This window comes from Larus michahellis, chromosome 8 (genome assembly GCF_964199755.1).
Source record: "Larus michahellis chromosome 8, bLarMic1.1, whole genome shotgun sequence".
NCBI classification, from domain to species: domain Eukaryota; kingdom Metazoa; phylum Chordata; class Aves; order Charadriiformes; family Laridae; genus Larus; species Larus michahellis.
In genome coordinates, this window is record NC_133903.1 from 10,146,317 (window position 1) to 10,164,384 (window position 18,068).

An 18,068-nucleotide genomic window follows, 5' to 3' on the forward strand; every position below is an offset into this window, starting at 1 on the left:
CGGCATTAGCCATGGGTGTCTCAGCTGGGCCCCATCCACAGCCCTGCGAGCCAGGGCTTCCAGCCAAGGGCAGCCAGGTGAGGGATAAACCATGCTGAAGTGCTGATTTGGAACCAGAATAGCCAAGATCGTCTTTCATAAAAGAATGAAAAACTGCCATCCGTGTCTGGTTTTTAACTATAGTAGAACCTCATGAATCTCCCGCTTTTTAAGCATTAATAGACAGCAAAGATTTACAGCTGTTTGCATTTGTGAAGCCTCAGATTACTAACATCTTCTGATTTTAGAAAATAGGCTACAGATTCTTTAGTAAAGGATGAAGAAATGTCAAATATCTGAGCACTGAACCGAAATCCCTATTGTCAAGGCAATCAAATACCTCGTTCCTGTTGCACTTGGTTCACTGTGCCTTCCTATTGGCAAACTGCTCTGCAGCAAGTTTTGTGTCATTACCGCGAATTAACCATCTTCTACACTCTATAAATATTAATTACGATCAAGACAGATTAGGCACAACAGATGCCAAAATGTGATGACGCTATCTCACGCAGACAGAGACACACAGTCTTTCACGCCAGCACGCTGTAACAGCTCAGCCAGACCGGGCCGTGATGCATCGGGATTTTTTTGTGTGGAGCCTCGAAGAGCCTGCCCATTCCAGCTGAAGGCCACAAAGAAAACAAAACACTTGAGCACCTGGTAGCTTGATGCTTGCTTTTTTTTTTTTTTTTTTTTTCTTTAACAAACTGCCAATGACACATTTGGAGTTAATTAAAATAAAGGTTGAGCTTTTTTAAAATATGCCATGAGTATTAGCAGCTGGATGAGGAAGCCAGCAAAAAAGCAGCATACTTCTTATACCATCTATGAATAAAACCAGGCTGCAAAACTGAGAGCAGTCTTTTTATTTTTTTTTATATTATTTTTTTTCCTTTTTCCCCCTTCAGAGAAATCTTTTCTTTGTGCCAGGACTAAAATATTAGCACTGTGTTCCCTCCTCTGTTTAAACAGACCTCATTGCATCTAAGTGCCAAAAAAAAGTGGAATTCCTGAACAGCAGGTGAAAAGAAAACACAAGATCAAAAGCAGTTGTGGCTGCCAAAAGAACCTGCAGCACTGCTTGGGGGTGCACGGAGAAGTCACGGAGACTCCTGGTGGTGTCAAAGACTTTTGGAAGGTCGTCAAGGAGGTTTTTTTTCAAGCATCCCACATCAAAAAGCAGCACTAGGAGACAAACCTGCAATACATCATGAGGATGGTGCTAAAGATACCAGTCACCCACTTGTAGGAGAATTTAAGCTTTTTTTTTTTTTTTTTTTTCCCCCATCACATCCCTAGAAGCAGCGCTAAGAAATCAGTGCTGAGTGGAGCCTGTGGGTAAGAAAACAAATTTAAGTGCTCGTACTGGGTGAATGAGGCATCGACTGCTTTGGGTCCATAACACAGCAGGGGAACTATAGAAGAAATGTGTCTTTCTGAGCTCATCCTTTCAGTAAAGGCAAAGGACCCATATTTTGCTGTCCTTGTAACCAGCCAGCCCTAACCTTCAGAAAAGAGACCTAAGTCAAGCCCCTTCTTAATCTACCGTTCCTTGACATCTTTAGAAAAGGCAGGGAGAATCTGGCCCAAAAGGGGTCATCTGCATTTGGAGATGAGTAGAACTTGGCCCATAAAGCTTGGACATGTTTCTGGATCCCCCGGCGCAGCAGCGCTGGGAGCCCTGTGGAGTCCAACCCAGCTCCCCCGTGAGGCTGCAGTTAGCGCTGTGTGCCTGCGAGCAATTCTCTTCATCAACAAAAATTGATTTCCAAAAGGCGTCCCTGAACGTTTCCCCAGAATTGCTATGGCTGGGAAACAGAGCCCGAGAAACTGCGTATTGGCACCAGCACCCGGATCACAGATCGGTAGCGCTTGGTCCCATTTTTCCTCCTAAATATCACCAAGCAGCAAAGTTCTTTTAAAGAAAGACTTACATTAGTGGGATGGAAAAAATAATACAAAGTGCACATCTATTCCTAAAGACAGCCTTTTTTTTTTTTATTTTAAAATTCTGCATCTGAAAACACAGTATGACAGAAAGCATTTATATACAACTGCAGTGTTTTTGGTATAATACAGTATTTAATACATCCATTTCTTTTTCTGCAAAAAAATTTGCTTTGTCGGACAAAAAAAACCAAACTCCCATTGACAAAGAATACAGCTAAGGCACATTGTTTTCTGCTAAATGAAAGACAAAAGGGTGCAAAACCGGGTAGTGCAATAATTGCTGAAAATCACATTCTACTACAAGAAAAGCATTCTGACTTTGAACTTTGATTACCAGTCAATTTAAGACATTTCAATATCTCATAAAATACTCCTTTAAATAAATAGCAAAATATCTACATCTTTCAGTGTGTCCATTTGAATTTCCAATTTTTTTTTAAACTTTGCTGTATATACATGGTTTTCTTTTTTCTTATTCAATAGCTTACAAAATATTTCTGTACAGTTTTATGCATATTATGATCTATAACAAAATAGTTATTTCTTAAAACTATATTACCACCAGTCTTTGAAAATGACAGATAGGAATAACTTATTATGGACTATGTTAGGCAATACAAAAATCCAATCAACCCAAAATAAAACCAAAATGACAAAGTCAGAAAAACCATTTCATTAACTCAAATTAATACGTTTTTGTTTCACAAATCTTGTTTTCTACGTAACCCCTTTTCTGTTGCCTTTGGGTTGTATCCACATCTGAATACTGAAACAGGCCAGGATTTGGAGTTCCTAAAAGCACTGCAGCCTGCCGGGAATATTGGTGCTACCGAGACACAACAGTTCTCCATGGAGAAAAGTATTAAAGAAACCCAACGGATAGCAGTTGTTCTTCATTTCTGCTGATTTTGACAACCTTTGGATGAAGCTCCAAAATCCAGATTTTTTTTTGGAAATGCATTTATGACTTTGATGATACAGCCAGACTCCTCTAAGTGCACTGTTAGATTCCCAATCATCACTCAAAATCGGGCCCTAAGTGGTGGAGTTCTTCACATTTTAAGACCACACCATTAAGAGGATACATCTTCTCCCAGCTGCCAGTACAAATCTGAAAGAAATGCTACTATGTCATGTCAAAATGAGTGAAATTACTCCAGAATTTGTCTTGTGCATCTGAGAGCAGTCTGTCCCGTTACAGTCTGAAGATAAATTAAAAGTTATTAAGTTTGTACTTTGAAGGTAATTTAAATCAACCCTCCTTATCTAGTGAGTTGCAAAAGACAGAGCTCATAATTTCCGAAGGTTTCTATGAATGTCTGAGCCTTCCTTTTGCCCAAAGGGAAGGTCATTTTCTTCCCTTAAAGACTGCATTTGTAAGCAATTTCTATTGTATTTGCGAAGTGTAAGCTGACAGCAACACAGCTGAGCTGTAATAGAATCTCAAGGTGCCTTTTATTCCTTCCACAACAAACAGAAAAAGTGAGCAAGACACAGACAACACCTAACTTCCTAACACAGTTTAAGGCCACATTTAGAAAGGATGAAAGTAAGGCTTTCTTTAAGGGGCAACACACTGGATGCCACAATGGGAAGAGACGCCGAGCGGTCCAAAGCCGATAGGATTCACCCACGCAAAATCTGAAACAACATCCTACTTTTGGCCAGCAGGTCTGTGCCTTCTTTTGGATGCAAGCAGGAAAATAAAATGAAATGCCATAGACATCCTCCTCCAGAATATTCCCAGCAAACTGAAGGTGCTCCCCTAGCAAAAGATTGCTATCGTCTCAGTCGAGGGTGTTAATTACAACAGACCCAAAGACAAGTCAAGTCATTACAATATACAAATGCAGCGCAATGAACCGCGCCTGGAATTGTCACTCTGTTATCAGAGGCACCTGTACAGTATCTTGCTGTTTATTTGGCAAGGTTACAAGTAATACTTCTATGTTTTAACGAAGAAGAAAGAGAATTTGCATAGATTGTACATTCAGTTCAAGGAGATTTCTGGTACCTTTTTTGTTGTTATCAGGTAAACGTGTTTGCAGACACAGTGAGGTAGCAGCTGTGATAGCACCCATGAGCAAAAGAAGGTAACCAAGGCAGAAGCAAAGAGCAGAGTGATCTACACGCTACCGTTAGTATACAGCAACAAAAGCAACATGGTACCTGCAGTATCACATCATGAGAGTTAATCGCTGCCAACGCCACACTTAACAGCAGACAGCGTAATGCTGCCATGGTCCTGGGTAACACGTGCTGAAAAATCTTGTTGCCTCAATTTTAAATGCTCTCAGCCTGATTCTGCTTTCCCTTACTGAGACGGTGGTAGTGAAGGTTTTCAAAGGATGGTCTCTTCTACTCAACACCTTCTAAGGGAGTTACAAATCAGAGCATTTGCTCACTCTTGAAGAGTCTACAGGAAAAAAGGTATTTCCTTACAAACCTTCCTCGCTGCCCCTAACCCTAATTCACATTTTTTTGTCTCCTCTGTGCCACGTTGCAGTGGTGCCTGCCCTCAGCTGGGGCTCTGCAGGTAGCCCTGCTCTCAGTAACGCCTGCTGGGCGCCTCAAAGGGCACTGTCCTGTCCCCTCCAACGCCACATCGCTCCTACCCCTCTGTGGGCATCAGCCCTGGCACTGTCTTGGTGGAATCCTGAAGGTTTGGTCTGGAAAGACTTTTTTTTACATGATGTTTTCAATTGCCCATCAATATGAGTTTAATGTCCTATGAATCCTTCAGACTATCTTGGAGGCCTTGAGTGGTTGAAATAAAAGCACATATGGATCATTATCTTTTCACAAGCAAGGGACAGTGGGAAACGCCACTAGCCACTTTCTACCACATCGGTCTTACTCCATTACTGAAATAATCAAGCCTACTATTATATACGTCAAATACCCACGCCTGAAACTCAGGAAAAGATAATTGCTATCACTTCTAACGACTCCTTCACATGTGTTAGTACTGAGCTGACTAAAGGCTGCTCTGACAAGGAAACCTTTTTGATCTGCAGCTAGGGTTTTTGAAGACGCCTAAGGGATTTGGCTCACACAAGTATGAAACTTCCTGCTCAACGGAACGCCGTGGAGTCGGCCAAGGTTTCCTGTGGCCAACTCCTGAAGCTTTGGGATCTGGGAAGACAATGAGGAGGGTGTGATAGCCAGTGGCAAGCTGGCAGTTCTCTGACGGCTGTGATGAAAGAGAACAAGAGAAATCAACAGAAAGTTTGTCCTTATTGCCTGGCCACAATAAAAATCTGGATCTTGTTTTTGGCTGTTTTTTGTTTCTTTTTTTTTTTTTAATCTGGGAAATCAAAGCTGAGATCTCATGGTACCAGTGTTTCTCAGCCTTGCTGTGCAGAAGGCGCCCAGTTTGTTCGAAGTTTTGTTGCAGCGTAATTGTGTCAAACTTTTGCAAAGTTTCAGAATGTTCTTTACCCTTCATCTCTCCCTTTGGCCAGGTTTAGAATATCCCAGTTCTGATTCACTGACGTCACTACTCTGTTCACAATAATTGTAACTAAGAGTGATGGAGACTTCATTAGTATGGCAATTAGTGCTGTAGGAGATGGACAGAAGGTGAATACACATTAGTTGGTCCTTCTGAAGGCGCTGCAGGATCACAGTTAATATGCCGTTAAACAACTGTACGTGCATTGCGCACTGAAGCCAATACCCAGGAAAGTCCACTTGCAACACGAATGCACATTCCTGTATCTCTAGGCTTAGCACTAACGAAGGCTTAACAACAGATACAGGTGGACTTCCCTGTATAACACTTGCTATCACGAAGGAATTGTTACAATTCTCTCCTTGCCAAGAGTACAAAAAATGAAGACATAATTTCAAGTCTAAAAAAAACCTTGAATAACAGAAAAGGAAAATATAAAAATTACTACTCAATGTCCAAATGCCATCAAAGAAAGAACTGGACAAATCTGAAAATAAGCTGTAATTTGAGCTATTTCTATTGGCCTCATGGTTTAACATTACCATACAAACAGGTTTGCATAATGCTAACACTGACTTTGGACATAATTCATTAAATCGCGTACGTAGATGTTCTGCATTTTGCCACACTCCTGTTCTGTGTAATACTGGTCCATCACAGAAGCGTTACATGGCTATCGCGCAGGATGGGCAGGGAATTTAAATGAGTAAAGGGATTCTGATCAGAACTGGCTTTCAGCTGGAGTCCCATTCAACAAGGACTAGCCAGTGTGACTGGGAAATAACACTTGCACAGTCAAATGAAGACGCATAACTTTCTTGTTGTACACGAGCCGTGGGTCCCTGCTCTGAATTCTCCTTTTCACCAAATGTAAGATCTGTGAAGTTGTTCTCTTCTAACAATATGGAATATTGATGACAGGCTCCAGGTGCTGCCTTTTCAGAAGAGAAGCCCCTAAGGAGGATGTTGGGGCCAGCAGCGCTACCACAGCATCTGACCCCTGACGCAGAGCCGTGCTTCCCATGGTTTTTCTTCACAACTACAGCACTTTGTAACTCAGACACAGTGTCCCGTATATAACTTATGTATCTGTGTCTGCATATTCATAGCTGTAGGAGACGATGTCATTTAGGTCCAAAACTTGACACTGCCCCCAGAAGATGTTCCAAACGTGGCAGCTCATCCTTTGATGACTTCAGCCACAGACAGTACTTACTCACAGCGCACTGTCACACCTTTTAGTTACGCCGGACTTGCCTCCGCAGTCCTTACTCAGCACGAGCACTCCGTGGAAGTTTTGCCTGAGAAAGGACTGCAGGACCAGTCTCTTCAGTTTTGCATCACATGTTTTAACAGCAGCACTGGCATTGCCAGCTCGCTACAAAACTTCTTTGTGTAGATTTCTTTTTGTCTTTCAGAAAACAAACTAACGTAAATTTTGTTTTGAGATATTTTAAACCTAGCATATAATGGAAATAGATATATCAGCAACTGTTTGTTTTCCTTCCCTTTTTTGTACTAAAACAAAATAATTTGCACCTTATATTTTAAATGATAAAAGTGGCAGATTTTTCTTCTAACCACAGAAGATGGGATTGTTGCCACCTTCTGCTTGGTCTAGTTAATAATGAAAACTTACCAACAAAGCACTTAAAAACATTCCTGCTTAAGAATGAAAAAAGTATCAAATTTAAAAACCAAGTGATCTGCATGTGTGGGTGCACCCTTATACATATGCTTAGGTACAAGACAGACTGAAGATTTTGTGACTACCCCAGTACTCTAATTGAGAACAACAACTGACTAGGATTGTTAATGAATTTTATTGTGTGCCCTAAATATGATGTTCTTCGTTAAATCTGCAGGGCTTGAACCATACATTTGCCATTGCATCAGTGTGACTAAAGCCCTGGATTTCACAGTGAGGATCGGAGGTCCCCAGAAAATTTGAACTTCACGAAGGAATGTAAGATTAAAAACAAGCACTGTTAAAAAATACCCTATTGAGTAAGTAATAACACTGTGTTTCTATTATATAAACCTGTTGGCAGCCCTGGTTTTAAACATGCTTGCCTCTAGAGCCAGTTGAAAAGCTGGAACGTTATTCTGACTGAAATATTTCAACCAGCTCTCCTTGCTACAAGCTTTCCTAAAACTACGGCTCTCGTGACTGTCAAAATCAAGACAAAAAAAGAAAGGGAGGTGAGGGGAGAAAGGCCTTTTCTTAATAAAGGCATCTTCAGTTAGTAAGATAACGTAATCTTCAAGCTGCAAAAGCAGCACCTACTAATTAGTCATTGACTAAAACATAAATAATAAATACCTAAATTGTTCCTTCTATGCGTCCATTTTTGTGCCAGATAAACATTTCAACGCTCTGCCTTAATGCCAGCACAGCTGACACCGCAATTTCAAGTCCAAAGCAAACTGCAAGTAGCTTTAAACCAATACTACCGAGAGAGATACTACAAGCCACTGGGATCTGCGTGTTACCATCATCTTGCAACTGTTGTTTAAAAGGGAATTCAACCTTTCTGTGAGATGCGATTACGGAATGATTTAAGGGTCTGTTTCCCTCCTGATGTGGATGCTTAACTCCCAGCAGCAGAAAGTTAGCCATACACACGGAAGGGTAAACAGATACCTTACTTTATTACATCAACAGGATTTTTTTTTCTAATTAACCCAATAGCTTTTAATCGCCATTTTGGGTTACGTTGTCAACATGAGATAACCACAGCAACAACAAAGCGCATGTTTTATGCTAACATACAATGCATTAGTTGGAGATGACTTTGCATATAAAAACCTATATTTTAAAAAGTTCTTGGAATGTAAATGAATTTTTTCCTACTGTAGAAAAGGCGGCTTTAAATGTTGCAAAAGATGCCTATTTAAAACAGGTTGCAGCCTGCTAGAAATTCTGAAGACGGGGAAGGGTAGAGTTTATTGACGGAATAAAGTAAAAGCACTGAGAAACGTGGCGCTGCTCTCCTTCACCGTCAGCTCGTGGCTTCGGTCAGGAACCCATGTCCTGCACGGCCTTCCAGATGCCCTGCACAGGCCTAGAAGGACCCTTCTTCACCAAGAGCTGGCATATCTGAGATCAAGGGAGGGAATTAGTGTTAAGACTTGCTAGCCACTACTCAAATTAGGGAAGAAAGGTGTTGTTGCAGATATAGGTCCCAATTTTACCATTTTACTGGTTCTGCACAACTCCACTGCCTGAGACAACACTCAGCTCAGGAGCAAAATCAGCAAAGGGTGTGAGCGGATAAATCACAAGCCACCCCCACCGTACACACTGGCTGTACTGGGAATCTGCGAAAATGCTTAGGTGCTGGCGGGCTTGGAAAAAACCTGCAGATTTGAAAGGGCTGAAATCCAAAATGCTTCTTTGTTCTTTAAACTACTACTCTTAGTATCCAGACCCTGAACCTGACTAGATGAGACATAAAAGAGTAATGTAGCAAAACACTGCTTCCATTTAAAGTTTATAATGAAATTAGTCTAAGAAATCTCTGAAAATAATCTGAAAGTTTCTGCTTTTGCTCATTTTCTCTAACTAGGACAACAACAGACATCAGCTGAGTCCAGAATTAGTTTGTGTTATTAAAAAAAAAAAAAGAGTGAGGGTGTACCATAATTATTTCACATTCCGTGAGGTAATGCAGCCATACAGGCTCCAGCCTGCAGTAACCCACCTCCCCAGGAAGGGTAAGTAAAGGGAATTTTGCTGTGATTTATTCATAGTAGCAAAATAATGAAAGCCTATGAAACAGCAGAAGTACAGATAAATTTATTTTTAAAAAAACACTTTTGGCAGCTGCTCCTTCACTGCCCTCTCCATGGCTTGCTGCTACTGTTTCGAAACCTGCCGAGGTAGTGTGGTACGGCCGGGACGTACGGGGCAGCAGAGGCTGCGGGGCGACCGAAGCTGCTCCTGACAGAGCTGATGGAGAGGGCAGCGCCAAAGGCCTTGTCAGAGCTCTTTTTTTTTTTTTTTTTAAATTAATTATATTGCAATAAGTAACAAAAAAAGTATAATGTTCCCTTAGGTTTCTGGAACCTGTTGCGAGATTCACACATGAGCAAGGTTAAATTCCCTTTTAAAAACCTATGCCGGAGGAGAGCGTACCGGATGCTACCTCAAGCGACCGTCGGGTTTGACGGGGCCCAGCTCGGATTTGGGGTCCGGGCTGAGGGAGCTCCAGGCTGTCTGAGCACAGACCTGCATGACTGGGCAGGCGGTGGGGCCGGCACTGCAGATGTCCACAGCTGACCAGATGCTGCCGACCAGAGAGTCCACCCAGGCTTCCAGCTGGGCACCCACGAGCCCCGCGTTCCTCTTGGCCTGCTCCACGCGGGCAGCACTGATGGGGATATTCAGGACAGGGTTCAAGCCCTGGAAGCTCTGCTCCATGTACGCGTTTTTCGGAGGCCCGCTGTGATGCTTCATGGCTTCCTCTGGAAATGCAGAAGTAAACCCAACAATCAGTGCATTAGCCACAAACCCAACCTTCAGGATCTAAGGGTACAGCAAACAAAAAGGCCAAAGTTAGTGGTGTGCTACAGTCCATTTGCCCAGCACTGAGGACACACGGCATCCCGAGGACGACCGGCTGTGCTCAGCTTTTCAGCTCCTCGTGCTCAGCACGATGAGCTCCACTCACCATGGTGCTAACCCTGCAAGCGCTGCGAGAGCAGGCGAAGCACCGAGGCTGAAAGTAGTGTCATCCGTATTATCATCACATACAACCGGTGTCCCCACAGCTGTAGGACACCCAGCGTGGCACAGAGCTGTTAGGCACAGCACAACAAAAAGGCAGGCCCAACCTCAAGGGCATCCCAGCTACGAGCTGCTGTCTCTACCTGGAGCCTGATGAACACGCAGCTCCTTCTCAGGAGAAACCCATTTAGCATGCAGGAGAAGCTAATTTTGCCACAGAAGCAGCCTAGGAGATGAACCCGGTGCAGCTGAAGTTGCCCCTGTGGACACCCAGGGAAGGTTGTGCTTTGAAACTGGGAAACAGTTCAAGGACGCTGGGTGTGAGAAGGCTGCAGCCCCCATCAGACCATCAACTGCTATCATTGATTTCTCTAGGAGGAAGAGCCAAGATCTCAGCTTGGTTTTTTTTCTAAACTGATGAACCTTGCCCTGCTGTGAAAAAGACTCAACATTTGTCAGCTCAATCTGCCTCCAAAAACCGGGTGGTGCCGTTCCTGGCACTGGAAGGACAACTCCACGGCCTTGGACAGACCGGACCCGTAACGAGGTATGCGTAGCCCCAGCATCATTCCTGGAAGTGCTCCAGTCTTGCTGGGAAAGTAATCTCTAATGACAATTATATTTCAAGATTTTGTGCCGAACAATGGATCACAACCATTTCCTAATGACACTTTTCTTTGTGTTGTGGTTGCTTTCCTTACAGTAACTCTTCTACCTCAGCAAAATGCAGTACATTGCCCCAAATGTGTAATATTGCAGTAAAAATCACTGTCAGGCTGTGATAATGCCTTCAAAGACCTTGAATTGGACACTGAGGGTCAAACCGCCCTCATCTAAGGCCAGCTGATTTCTTAAGGTCTGAGAAGGGACCAAGGTGCTGCTCATAAAATCAGAACAGGACCCTCCAAAATGCCCACTGTGTGCCTTGGGAGTAAATTTTCAACCATTTCTTTCTGTTGTGACTTCCCCAGCATCCGCGCTCCAGCAGCACAGAGAAGCTGTTGAGCTCTGCCAATGTACACACTGTCTAGAACACAAAATGGGCCCATTCAGGGCGCTCCAGGCTAGGAAAGCCACCATGCTCAGATAGCGTTTAGAGGCCAGGAATTACATATTCACGGCTACAATTCCTTCCACATGTCCCTGCTGCTTGCACTGCGGCCTGACACTGAGTCCTTTCTTCCATGCGGAGGACAGTATCTCGGGCCTGGCAATAAATCAGTACATTTATTTAGAGGGAAAAGGGACATTTACTTGGAGCTTTGCTATTACATTTACAAAGTCTTTAATGTCAAATACTGTGCAAGTCCATTACTTCAAATCCGCAATTAATTTAGTTCAGCACATCCCCATCACCATTATACATCACTTAACTGTTGCTGCATTCATCTAAACTCCTCTTTTTATTTTAAATGGTAGATATCCACAATAACCTCTAGTCAAAATGAGTTTATTCCATGCACATGTGTCAGAAGCCTGCCCTGCCAGAGCACTGCAGTTTAAGAAACAGAACAAGTACACATAATTAAATTTCCTCCTTTGGAAGCAATTAAATATGGAAGACTGTTTGTCAACATATTAATTAAATAGGAACATTCTAAGTAAAAATCACAAAACAAATAAGAGTTGGCATTACTAGCAGGATCATCTGATTGAGACAGGCAATTCAGTGAGCTCTCTGAATTAAAGCCTGTTGTGCATGTGTTTCGTGCATGGAACAAGAGAGACCTTTTCTCAGACAAATAACAGGATGGAACAGAACTTGCTCCTCTCTCCGGCTCAGCCTCACACTTGTCCCAGGCTGCAGGACTTGGTGGATTATCAGGACTGGAATGAATGGAACCTACAGAAACTGTAGAACCCAGTGCTGGCAATGCAACAGGAGATCATCTTTTTCTCTGACCCTTGTTTAAGATCCGCGGGCTGCTTTTGCTAAAATAAGGACGATAACCTCAGCACGTTCAACGAATTCAAATTCCTCCAGTCTGCTATTGCTGTAATTGTGTCGGATGTGCTGTTTTGGTCTGCACCACCACGTGACCGCTGTGCTCTGCTCCAGAACGTGTTCAATGGGACCAAAGATACACTTTTTCGAAAAGCAACACACAAATATTACCAGCAGATAGGAAAAGAAAAGGCTGCTGAGGACAGCACTGACAACAAAAAACGACGCTTTTCAGTGTGTTAAGGGCTACCGCTGCACACAGCGAATGTGCTTCTCTGCTGTGAGACACCTGGTGAAACCCTGAGACGGTACTGGCAGGGGATCGCTTGGCCCCACAGCAGAACCAACACCCCAGGTTAGGTGTCTGCACGTCCTGTAAAGAAAGGGCTGGGTAAGAGCAGTCTGAGTGCAGAGCTGTGTACTAATTGATAGGAAACGCTAACGATTCAACACAGAACCCTCTCCTGGAGCCTCCACGTCTTTGTTAAAAAGTTCACAGGAGAAAGTAGGGAGAATGCTGCTCATCCAAGCTATGGGAGACACGGGCTACTCCCCTTTGCATTAAAGAAAAAAAAATAAATATAATCACGACTCTGTAACTCACTAGGCTGGGACAGGAGAGGGACAGTGCCCTGAAATACTGTATAAAAGGAGGCTGGAGCTACAGGTCATGCTTTTAAAGCACTGACACTTCAGTCCTTGCTCACGAAAAAATAACAAAGAATGCAAGGGTTGTCTCTGAGATGTGTGTTTAGACATTTAAATCTGTACAGTTAGAGCAACCAACTCAAAATTAGCTGAATTGCAGACATTAAGCCAGATGTTTCTGCCAGCAAACACATCCAAATTGCCCTTTGACTTCAGGAGGACATGTATCAATGCAAAATATATTCCATTGACTCTAAATTATATTTTTTTAAAAATAAGTTATTTTTGTCCCCCGTTTTTGTTTGCTCTTCTGTCTGGAAGAGCATTTCATTTCTCAACTGACTTCTCTCGGTATAGCTTCTTTGGGCTAAATACACAGCCTGTAGTCAGCCGCACAGGCTGGGATTTCAGCATTTTTGTGTGGGTTTGTTCTTCATTTTGCAGAAAAAGCAAATGAGTTTAGACAGAGCGTGGGCTTAGGAATGAAAAATGTGGTTACCTCGATACACATTAAGGCGCTAGACCTGTGGGGTTTTTTTTAAAGCAACACAGAATGTACAGCTTTATTTCTTTACTTGAATTGTGTTGAAACCCTCTGGCAAAGAGGTAATTTTTTATTGACATTTTGTTTGTTTTCTCTTGCAGCAAACAAGACAGTGCCGCATTTGCTCATTGTGAAGCTAATCGACTCCTTGTCAACTGGATCTGAACTAAATTTCAAAGCAAATCCCTGTCTTCAGGGTTTTTCTCGGAATGACGACTCCAGGGCACGTCTACTTTTCTGCAGCCATGCGCTTGCCTGCTGCCATTACTGGGTTTATCAAGAACGTGTCACGTTACCTCTGGTTAATTTAAAAAAATCACAGCAGTTCTGACACAAGTTGCCACCCACTTCATAATCCGTACAGATGCAATTAGAATTGATTGAGCCACTGCAAACAACCAACGGCAAAACAAAGGTTTCCCAGTATATAATTAATTAAGATGATCTATAAATATGGATTAGGTTAAAAGGCCTTTGAGATGCATGTGTGCATCGCAGTATGTCTGCTAATGCCGTCACGCCTTTGAAAGAGGCGGCTGCAGTTAGAGGGTGCGGGGATCAGGAGCTGGCGTTTAAGGCTCCTTGTCCCATTGCGGAGCAGCAGAGATCAGAAGCCCCATGTCCAGAGCATGCCATCAAGCAAGGTACCAATCATGAAAGGTCTTTCTTAAGGCGAAGAAGGAGGATGCTCTTCTTCACTGCCCTCCTTGATTGATGGAAGAAGCGTTTTATTTATTAATTTATTTATTTTCAATCCAGTGTTTGGTATTGGCTTGAGGTTTGGGGCGTTTTCTGCCCCAGAAGTGAATCTGCCCACTGGCTGACAGTAACCCATTTCGCTTTAATGAAACAGGTACTATACATTAAATGCATGACAGCTCATTATTGTCACTCCAGCTGGGAGATCACTGTGGAAACTGCCATGAATATAAACTCAAATTTAAAAATGAAATTGCTTTGGCTTATTCTCTGCCCCTCTCAGTGCCCCTGGGAGACACGTGTGATCACACTTGGCATGACAGCTTCACACAGACTTTGTAGAGCACGGAAGGGTGGGAAAGTGGGACGATGGGGATGCAGAGCCAACCTCGACTGACTTCGCTGTTTTCTTAGGAATTGAAATCTACTTGGCGATTTGGATTATAGTCTGCCAACCGCTAGCTAAATGCCCTGAATTATACCTGGTTTTTGGCTCTGCCTCTCCAGTCCCTATGCAGGGGACCTGGACATCTGGTCTTGAGTCTCCAAACTGCACTTAAATTCAGGCTGCCTAACGCAGACAGCAGGAAACCTCCATTCCTGTCTATTATCACTGCTAGTCGTCATCTACTGATCTTCTCCCTGTTTTGTCTCCTCCACATGTTACATTCGCTCTCTGTCTTGGCACAATTTAATCCTGGGGCGTCCTGCTGGTCCTTGGCAACTCTCCCGTGTCCTTACAGTAAGCACGGAGTACTTGGCTTTAACACACTCAACCATATGGTGAGAAACTCAAAATCGCCATTCAGAAGAAGTATAAAAGAGAATCTGGCTGTGCAGGATGTAGGGGGAAGAAGACACCGGTGGAGCAAGTGAACATGATTTTTCCAAATGATTTATCTCATAAATTCACTTAATTTTCATTTTCTTTTCTTTTTTTCTTTCTCCAACCAGGCAAACACTTGAAAGCACTCTAGACCCAGAGGATCTGCTGAAGGCAGAGCTGATCAGTGACACAACTCACACTTGAGAAAATAGACACAGATTTAGATGACTGGAGGGGGAAGAGGAGCAAGAAAGAATAAATAACATCAGATTCTAGGCTTTCCACTGAAGTAACTTTGGGAGCCTCATTTACAGTGGAAACATCCCAAACCTCGCAGCATACTCAGTAATTCCATGTAAGAATTGATCTCTAACTCTCATAGATCCAGGTTTTGAAAAGGTCAACGAACCCGTGTTTTTAAAACAATTTACGTTATCTCAGTTATGCACATCTGGACACAATATCAAAGAAAACACCTGCTCTTGATTTCCCTTTATCATTTTACTTGCATGTGCAGACCCTAGGCCAAAATAAATAAATAAATAAATGGGAATGGAAAATGAATAAACTAGCTGCATATGCTGGTTTTATAAACTGCCAAGTAAAACACCTTTGCTGGTAGCTGTCCCATGATTAATTTTTTAAAATTTTTTTTGTAATTCTAATAATGATTTTTGAGAGTCATGATAGAGGAACGAACACATTTCGCTTTGATTATTCAAAAGAGGAGCAAGTGGCTCCCTTCATGATGCCGGGAAACCAAAAGCAACTTTGCCTTGTTGTGCTCAAGTGATGTGTAGATAAGCAACAATTCAGGAAATACAGTGATTGTCGTCGTCTTCATGCTCTCAAGATACAAGATTTTCGCGGGTGCTGTGCTGCTGCCAGATTTGTGCAAATGCTTTTTAGAATGACACAGACAAATTACAGACAAATTACACACAAGACCACAGACAGATTTTTATGTATCTAACTACGTGGACTCCAGTTTCTACATCCGGAGTATATGAGACAGAGGGGGCCAAATCATTATCAAGCAAATGACATGCAGAGTGGTATGAAATATATCAGTCGTTCAAAAAGCTTCTGGAGTAGCAAATGACTTTCCAGGGTAATCTTTCTGACAGAAGCTAAAGCTTTTTTTTTTCTGTCTCTTTTTTTGGGGGCTGGGGGGGGGGGAAGGGCGGGGGGCAGAGGAGGGAAGCTGGGGGTGAGGGAGGATGGTTGGAAGAATAAAATTTTAAGAAATCCCCAATAAAACATATTCCCCTCCTCTCCTGGCTCAGTCTGATGTATGTTTTATTTTCAGTGTTAAGACAATAATACTATTCTTTCATTTTAGAAGATTTTTGGCAGCTTTTGCGTTGTTTACAATAATAACAGAAATGGTTCTTTCAGAAGTATTAATTCTTCTGTCATGCTCTTACAATGCCTTTATTTGGCAGGGAAAAATATATTTAAATAATAAAGTGGTGACAAACTGACAGAAGCTGGAAATCAAAGCTAAATGACAATTGCCTGCACAGAGCACAATAGTGTCATTGAGACAGAAAGTCTTAAAAAACCCAAACAACAGGAATTTGCATTGTAAATACAATTCTAACTACAGTGGAGAGTCACTATCTGCCCCTGTAATTAATTTTCTTCTTTACCTTCATGCTTCAGACATCTGGAGATTATACATCGCATCATCAGTAGCAAATCCCTCCTGAGGCTTTTTTCCTAGATAATATTGTTCCCAAGCTTTATATTTCATTCCTATAGTAGATTCTTGTTACCATATGAATGAACATGGCTCGCTAACAAAAAATATGAGCCAGATCTTCTCCCAGTGTATCAATGGGCAATACGGAGTAACTCCGTAATTTCAGGGGAATTACTCCACATTCCGAGTTTGGACCAAAGGGAGCTTTGCCTTTACACCATGAAGTGTGGGCTCATGGTTGAAGTCTGAGACACGCTTAATTGTCCACAGAGCTTTCACTTTATAGGGAAAAGCAGCAAGGTTGCTAGCTACATGCCATGTTTTCCATGCAATTTATGCTGTAACTGTTAAATTAGCAAAGAACGTGGATTTCATTAATTTCCAGGAGACAAGTCAGTAACAGCTGCATTTAGAAGTAGGTTGCCTCAAACTTTAAAAATGTATTGCTTATACACACAGCGTTTCTTCAAAATTTATCATTGCCTATTAGCTAATAACAGCAGCAGGTTGTTGGCGGTTTAGTTTATGCTTAAGAAACGATGCCACCAAATGTTGGAAGAAGAAATCAGTAAGTTACCTCTTCTGCTGAGAAATGCGTAAAATCAAGCTCCTGTTGAGCAAGATAAGGGCTGCATTAGCTCTCAGCAGTTGTCTGGTGGTGTTTGCGTTAGAGAAGCAGCATGTTATGCTGGAAGGTAAATGCCTGACTTAGTTTATTTGCTGCCTTGTCAGGAAGAACTTCTGAAAACTTAATAGGATCATTCATGTATCTAGCAACTTTAAGATGTCTAAAGTTATGAATATTAATACTGGGCAGATGGAAGCACTTGAGCACATTAAGAAGAACGGTAAAGATATTCATAGCAACAAACTTCTTTTGATCTTACTGAATAAGAAAATGGGTATGGCTACAAAACGTTCTCTCTCCTCCCTGCCCAGTGTCCTCGGCACTGGCTGAAGACCCGAGCACTTGAACAATGCCTGTGCCAGTGCACACTGCTGCTGGGAGCCTGCACACACTGGCAGCCCGAGATGGACCTCGGTATTTGGATGGTTCAGGGCTGCTGTGGCAGGGAAGAAAAGGGTTTCTTTCTAAAAAATGTCAGTGGGGGTCTGATAGTGTGCTTACGAGGATCACTGTACCCGAAGGTATTTCTGTAACATAACTGCTTGGCATGTACTGAGAAGGTTTTGGCAGGTATCAGGCAAGAGTGAGTGCCTGGACCTGACAATGTGTCAGGTGCGCTCTGGCCTAGGGTAATTTTGTCTGCTTCAGCATTTTGTGTATTAACACTTTTATCGTTAAACACACAGACTTTGTCAAGATAACATTTTAAACATCTGTAACTCTTTAGAAGCAAATGTGAATGAAAAGCAGCAGAGAAAGGTCAATTTTTCTTTCTATTTCTAAATGATGGCTTTTACGATAGCTGTTAGATTATTGAGAGTCTGAAGTTCTCCGGATTCTGAACTGTGCATATTTTAAAGATATAAATAGCCTTTTGTTCAAAGTGGCTGTGTTTTACAGA

General features: G+C 42.4%; 1 protein-coding gene across 4 annotated transcripts in view; it reads right to left on the reverse strand.

Annotated features, from left to right (window-relative positions):
• Nucleotides 1-529: 529 nt before the first annotated feature.
• The window catches only part of XYLT1 (xylosyltransferase 1), a 206,463-nt gene continuing 188,924 nt past the window's right edge, over nucleotides 530-18,068 (reverse strand). For all 4 annotated transcript variants that reach the window (XM_074597976.1, XM_074597975.1, XM_074597977.1 and 1 more), the window contains one exon: nucleotides 530-9,910. In XM_074597976.1, coding sequence (XP_074454077.1) covers nucleotides 9,588-9,910 — 323 coding nt within the window. In that variant the 3' untranslated portion in view covers nucleotides 530-9,587. The remainder of the gene's footprint in view (nucleotides 9,911-18,068) is intronic.